Source organism: Sesamum indicum, linkage group LG1 (assembly GCF_026168435.1).
Source record: "Sesamum indicum cultivar Baizhima isolate 11 linkage group LG1, ASM2616843v1, whole genome shotgun sequence".
Lineage (NCBI taxonomy): Eukaryota > Viridiplantae > Streptophyta > Magnoliopsida > Lamiales > Pedaliaceae > Sesamum > Sesamum indicum.
Window position 1 is genome coordinate 2,655,838 of NC_142657.1, and position 7,805 is coordinate 2,663,642.

Sequence of the window (7,805 nt, forward strand, 5' to 3'; positions counted from 1 at the left end):
AGGTTCCGTGTGACGTGCAAGGTTGCTCCGCGGGCTGCGAGATATTTGGGGCAACACCTCTCGTGCGAATGGGTGATCGAGGCAAGCACTCCAAGACCTCGTGATCCAACTCATGGCATGCGCTATCGGGTTCTAGCCGTCCATGGGGGTCCGTTGGCCAAGATGAGCGGTCGTGGGGCGACGCCGCATTGTGGGCAAATTATGTAGCCACGTCGAAAGGCAAGAAGGCATGTCGGGCATGCCATGCGGGATCAAAGCAAGATGTCGGCATATCATGTGGGCCTCGGACTTAAGGTGCGGTCCTACTCGGGCGAGGCATAAAAGACGGCCACGACGAAGGCGTGCGCCAAGGATGCCCCGAGTGTGCATTGGACATGACACGGGCGTTGCGGGCGCATGCGGAGCGCCACAATGCCGAGGCAGAGCGAGGATGCTCCTTGCCATCGAGGGATGCGTCGGCGGGTTCCGAGATTGTGGGCGAGACGCATGGCGGCAGACTAGCTAGTCGGGGCCGGCCGCTAAGAGACGCTAAGGCGTGCGTGCCGAGAGCCTCGGCGAACATGGGCATTTTGGATAGGCGAGCGCAAAGGCACGCGGTGCCGCGCAGGGATGCGTTCAGATGTCGTGCTACCGAGCTTCAGTGTCGAAGACACGCGACGAACAGTCGGTAAACTCTGAGATGTGCGAAGGCTGGTCGAAGGTTGGGTGAAACCTGAGACGCCGCACGGGCGAAAAATATATTCCGCTGCGTGACAAGAGAGTCCGCCCGTAACACGTAGTGAGGGCAAGATGATTTTTATCAAAGCAGTAGATACGGGACGCCCACAAAACAATTAGGGCTTGCAGTGGAGTATTGACGATGGTTCTAACATGAAGTGTGGTACGATCCTTGGACTCTATGACCCTCTTTGTTTTGGCCAATTACACCTCCTAACTATTTTTTAGAGACCTTCAAGTGGTTGACTTACTAAACCCATTGGATGGTGGATGGAACTTGCAGCCCACAAAATAATAATAAGAAGAATTGCTTATTAAAATAAGGAAAATTGTCAATAGAATAGGCAAAATCACGGTTCTATAAAGAGGGGTTCTCTTAGAGCTGTCGTATGTGAAAATCCTTGTGAGAACTAGCCCCCCAAAATGGATCAATTCGTTATTGCTCTCCTTTCGGTCCTGGTAATGTCCATTGTATGGTTAATAAAGGTATTTTTAAATTCTGCCAAAAGAACTCCTCCCTTGCCACCAGGGCCTCGAGGCTTGCCCATCCTCGGATACTTGCCGTTCTTGGGCAAGAATTTACTCCATCAGTTCGGCGATTTGGCACGCCAATATGGTCCAATCTACAAACTCTATCTTGGGAACAAACTCTGTGTCGTGATCAACTCACCATCCCTCCTAAAAGAAGTGGTTCGCGACCAAGACTCGATCTTCGCTGACCGTGATGCTAATATTGCAGCGCTAACAGCATCCTATGGTGGAAATGACATTGTGTTTTCGCCGCACAATTCCCGATGGCGGGCGATGCGAAAAATATTTGTCCGCGAGGTGCTCAGTAGCAGCAGTCTCCAGGCGTCGTACAATCTTCGAAAGGACGAGGTCAAAAAGGCCATCAGATATGTGTACAATAATACAGGAGAACGGGTCCAGGTTGGTGAACTATCATTCCGAACTGAACTTAATCTCATAATGAACATGTTGTGGGGAGGCATAGTTGAAGGGGAAGAAGGCCAAAGAGTGGGACACGAATTCCGAGAAGTGGTCATCAAGCTTGTGGATTTGCTCGGAAAGCCAAATATTGGAGACTTTTATCCAGTCCTTGCCCGGTTTGATATTCAAGGTGTAAAAAAAGAGATGGAGGGTTATGTGCAATCTTTGGATAGAATTTTTGAGGAAGTTATTGCTAGATATAGACAGAAGTTATCTGGAGAAACAAAGAAACAAGGAAAGACGGACTTCCTTCAAGTCTTGTTAGAGCTAAAAGAGAAAGAAGATTCTGAGATGTCAATGAGTTTGACACACATCAAGGCCTTATTTGTGGTAAGCTTAATCTTATAATTATGTTGGCTAAGTGATAACATAATTTTTTTCCTCAATTAATCATCAAAATTTTTCTTTCAAGACTATATAAACTCACGCGTACCAACCACATCATTATCAAAAGTGAAAAATAGCAACACGTAGTAATTAATAATGGCCGTGTAAATGGCTATATATTAATTGTTATAGCTAAAAATGATTGGAGTATTTTCATCATAATTAAAACTACGAAAAGTTGATTAACCATGGTTTTATAAAATCTTTTTAATTTTATTTTCAAAGGTCCTTTTTCGATTAACAATATTGTGTTTGGTTGGATCATTCTTGTGGGATTTGACCATAAATTTGAAACAATTTATTTTATCACATCTCTTTATACAAAATAGAACTCTCACTAAACATACTATATTTTAAACAATTTTTTATTTTATCTTGTGTTTTCGTATAAAAATTTTTTTGGAAAGTATCCTAATCCAAACACATTGTGATTATTTTATGTCTTTTTGTTACAAAATCTATCAGAAAGAGTACGAATCCACTATAAAGAAAAATGACTCAAGACCTTGGAAAAACATCAATGTAGAATTAATTAACAAGTAAAATTATTATTGATAATTTAGATTATTTAACACAAGAAAATTTACTTCCTGATAAACTTAACAGCAAAAATTACTTGATAACGAATATAGCAACGAATTATTTAAAATATATATTAAATAATGTAGATTAATAACAAAATTTCTACTTAATCATTAATTAAATATTAATTTTAACTTCAAATTTTTTATAACTATTAAGCCATTTTCTTATAATGATATTAATATACTTTTGTTTGTCACATGAAACCCGATACAAAAACAAAATTCACTTGAAAATATTGAATCTTGAGGGTAAAAATAAAACCAAACAAGACCATTTTTGCATTATATTAGTTTTGCTTGATTGTGCTGGAGAACTATTCGATATTAAGGTTTAGAATTTGTTCATCAACTATTTTGGATGACAGGATATTGTAGTAGGCGGGACAGACACCACAGCAACAACGATTGAGTGGGCAATGGCTGAACTTCTAAATAATCCAAAGGCCATGGAGAAGGTACAGAATGAATTATCTGAGATGGTGGGATTGAACAGTGAAGTTGAAGAGTTCCATATACCAAAACTGAAATATTTAGAAGCAATTCTCAAAGAAACAATGCGTTTACATCCAGCTGTACCCCTCTTGGTCCCAAGGTCTCCAACCCAAACTTCCATAGTTGGGGGATACACCATCCCAAAAAGAACTAGGGTCTTCATAAACATCGGGTGGATCCAAAGGGATCCTTCTATTTGGGATAGTCCATCCGAATTTAAGCCAGAGAGGTTTCTACACGAAAATGAAAATTGTGATTTTAGTGGTAACAATTTTCATTATCTCCCTTTCGGATCAGGGAGAAGGATTTGTGCTGGCCTACCCCTTGCGGAGAGAATGCTGATGTATTTACTAGCTTCACTTCTGCATTCGTTTGAATGGAAGCTACCAGATGGTGAAACAGTCGATATGTCGGACAGGTTTGGAATTGTCTTAAGGAAAATTACACCACTGCTTGCTATACCCACCCCCAGGTTATCCGAACCAAACTTGTATGCATAATTATTTCATATTGTGTAAGTAGAGAATAAAGCAGGAAGTTTCCGTTGCTAGAAGATCATAGACTTCTTGTACATACACATATGTATGTGTTGTGGTTAAATTCCAGTAAACTCTTAGTTATTTGAATTTTGTTTTCGGTTGAACACAAGAATCTTTGTTTAACACCCATAGACCCAGGAATATGATAAACTTCTCGAGTGCAATATATATATAATGTAGAAGGATTAATGCTAAATGATTTTACATGAGGTGAAATTGCATTTTTCTTCCGCAAAGGCACTACAAGAAAATGTAATATTAGTGATGAAATATTAAGTGACGATTTTAATATTACCAATAAAAATGTATTAGAGTCTAGGTTTTATTGAAAAAATATTTATTTTATTACATTTAAATATTATTTATCCATTAATAGAGCAGACTTTTTGAAAGAAAATGGAATCGAACGAAAGTTCAAGTTACAATGAAAATAGAAAATATTTTTAGATTTTGGAAATACATTTCTCATGGAAATTCTTGACAAATGTTACAACGGTCCCAAGAGTATTGACCCAAAACTCCTTTCACAAGAAGAAGAACAACAATTGTTGAGGAATTTTCAAGTTCGACAAATACTACTAGGAGACCATGATAGAATCTCAACCAAGAGAAATGGAATGGGTAAATTCCTGCATAGTTATAATCTAAAAATTATGATTAAAGGATCTAATTGCAAAGAACTCGAGCTGGATACCTCAAAAATCTCCTAAGATATGACAGAAATACAAAAGACAGTTTAGAACTATGGACATAAGTTAATTCATATACCTATGAAAATAGAACTTTGAGCTAGAAGATGGACGAGATCCTTAAAGTCCTTCCCGATCTATACAAGGACCTTACAAATCTGAAGGCAGAAATTATAGATCTAAAGAGAAATCAAAGGGAGATCCCTGAGACATAAAATCCAAACAAGAGGGAATCGGGACGCCCTTGGAACAGTACCTCTTCTACATCAGAAGGGGAAGGCCACAGAGATTCCGAAGCCAAAGTCTAGAGAATATGTGATCATCGCATCCATCACATCTATAAAGTAATGGAGGTGACCAGAGTAGATCTATCAGATCTATAAGAATTGGCGGAGTCCTTTTCCTAACTCATAATTGTGGATTTAGTCAACATCCAAACCAATGAAATCACTCCAACACTACCACAGCTTGAGGGAAATAGATGTTCTAATGATCCTCCACAGAATCATCCAATGAGACAAAGTGTAGATTTTCACACAAATGCCATCCCAATATTCGTAGGGACCAGGCTGAAAGAAAATCCATTAAGAAATCCAGAACAGTGCCTGAAAATACACCTTGGGCGAGAACCATGCTCCAGCAACCACTTGCATCCATAGGGCGGTATACTTAACCTGGTATTATCGATTTTTGGAATACCGAGAAATTGATAAATGAATGTGTTGCAACCATAAAAATAGCAGCGACTACCTTAGAACTCGGAAAAGAAAATTTCATAAAACAAGTGGAGTTAAGTTTGGAGGGTTCTGTAAAGATCAGATTGGATAATATCCTAGAAGATACTAAAGCTAAAATCCTTACCAAAGATTCAAAAGAGGCAATAGCATATCGGCAACAAAGGCTTATCAAGATACACTTAATCGAAGATGGTTACTTCGAAGGAAGTAGAGCACAAAAGGCTAGAGAATATGCACAAGCCCTTTTTAGCCTTGAATTAATAAGTAATTGCGTAGTAGATGAATATATCTATAAGTTTCACAAGTATTTTTTCCCGAGTGGAGTAGAAAAGGAAATAGCAGCTCCAATGTTCTTTGCAAAGATATGTAGTCCATGGAGGAAAATATTGATCCAGTCATACAAAGTACCTGAAGGACAGCTAGATTTAGTTGCAAGGAGGATGTCTTTCCTTAAAGACAAATTGAAGGATTGGTGTTATCAATCATCTATCCAGAAAAATATGAAGAGGCTAAGAAGTAAGATCAAACGAAGCCCTCTCTGTTATGATAACAATGATTTTTCAACTATTATAGGAGAATCGAGCGAGCCAAGGAAGAGGAGGAAGCAAAATAGTGTCTCCTACCCAAGGAGTTCCTAAAGAACCTTTTCCCCACGAAGATCATGATGGTCCAAATCAAAAGCCAGTTCATACAAATTTGGATAGAAAACAGGGTCAACAAGGGCGTCATCACAAGGATTTGAACAAGCAAATGCAAGATCCACAGGGAAAAATCCTACAAGAAGAACTTTTAGACGGGCCTATACCTGAGGTAATGAAAGTTTAAAAGACTGCAATTACTGGACCTGCGAAGCAAAAGGTTATATCTCTCCGGACTGCCCACAAAGACTTGGTGAATTACGAAAATTTGAAACCACGGATGACATCTTGGATGCAGTATATTATGGCGATTTGGTACCTATTTACTAATTCGAAGATATTCCGTCAGACGAAAGCATCTATGAGGAGGAAATAGAAACTGATTATGATGGATCTTCAACCGAGTCAGAATAATTACAACGAGGAAGCAAGGCTTCTAACCTTTGGAAGCCTGTTAGGATTCTTTTCCACGTGACGATGTCAAATAAAATTATGGAAAGAATCATCCAATAAAACTCTAACTTCAGCCCATACCATGGATTTAGGATTGGAGGAATTGGGAAAGACTTGAACCAAATAGGACTGAATCAAAGGAACTATCACATAATTTACAAAGTAAGTTCAGGTGAGTTTGCTATACCTATGGAACTTACTGGTAATGTGATGGAAATGCAAGTGATTCCTAAAGAAGTAATTCATGAAGAATTGAGTAAGCTTAGAGAAGAAGTAGGTGTTACTATAAAATGGATCCACATAGGACTATTGAAATAGTAATAAAATCAACTTTTATGTAAGGAATTGATTCATAAATACATTTATCTAAAATGGTTTAGAAGAATTAATAACCTAAGATATGGCTGTCTTGAAACAATGATAGGTAATTTGTAAGCAGGAAAGTTGATTTTTGACATTCATCCTAGGATTGCATACAACCTAGTAGACCAAGATTTTAGTAGAGTAATAACCCTTCATCAAGATTTTAAAAGCAAATCTAATGAAAGAAGGAAATAGGCCATATTCTATAACTTATAGAATTGCATATAACCTTTCCAACGATTTGTTTCTTAGAAAAGAGTATATAGAGATTTCTAGAATTTTCAAGACATTTGCCAAGGTAATGACACCAGATCCAATAAATATACCAATAATAGGTGGTGTGGATATCATTATAAAAGATTACCCAATTTTGGATAGAACACTTAGCTCTAGAACTGAATTTAGTAGCAAGATGTCCTTTATGAAAAATAGGATTACAAACTACAAAGGAAAGGAGAAAGAGTTATTAAAAGCTTTAACTCCTCAAGAGATTATGGATAACGTAAAATTTAGACATCCTGAAGGATGAAAAGAAATAAAAGTTATACTTGACATCACTAAGAAAGAATTTTTTCCTTGTGATGACTTATATCATTTGCAGCAACCTATTGTTGGTAGATAAGAAGACATAGTTGCAGGTGTTGCAGGATGAGAAAATAGGAGTATGACTTTAGGGTTAAGTTTCCTCAGATGTCATAAACCATGGGGAAGAAAATGTAACGAAATCAAATTCAGTCTTGATGGTGTTACCACAAGGATTGAATGACGAGTCCCTTGTTCATATACATATCTGTTGGTATGTTGTATGATCAATATAAGATCGAGTATTTTGCAGCTTATATTGATTCAGAATCAGGGATTTTGCACAACAAAATCTGGAGTTTTCCCTAAAGAAGCAAGGAAAACCTTACCCATTATTGTAGGAAGGGATTTGTTTAAAAAAATCCGAATACTCAATAAGGGAATACAATAAGCTAAGATCATGACTGGAGGAGCATTTGAATCACCCTGATTTAGGGTAAAAATATCTCCCATTTACTTTTATGATACAAGTGTCGATATCTTGCTAGGTAACAATTCCATTCAAACATTTTCAAGATATATACAGGACAATCAAAGCAATCTATTAATCTTTACTACTAACTGTGGTAATGAGATACAGGTTTTGCAAAGAGAAAAGGCCTTTAGTGGGATAATGCCTATTTCCAACAATCGT

The 7,805-nt window shown here is 37.9% G+C and overlaps 1 protein-coding gene across 1 annotated transcript; it reads left to right on the forward strand.

Annotated features, from left to right (window-relative positions):
- Positions 1 to 1,111: 1,111 nt before the first annotated feature.
- Positions 1,112 to 3,796, forward strand: LOC105156305 (geraniol 8-hydroxylase-like). The gene is made up of 2 exons (XM_020696296.2): positions 1,112 to 2,037; positions 3,044 to 3,796. Exons 1-2 carry the CDS (start codon positions 1,141 to 1,143, stop codon positions 3,668 to 3,670), a joined length of 1,524 nt encoding a protein of 507 aa, XP_020551955.1. The 5' UTR covers positions 1,112 to 1,140; the 3' UTR covers positions 3,671 to 3,796.
- The last annotated feature ends 4,009 nt before the right edge of the window (positions 3,797 to 7,805 follow it).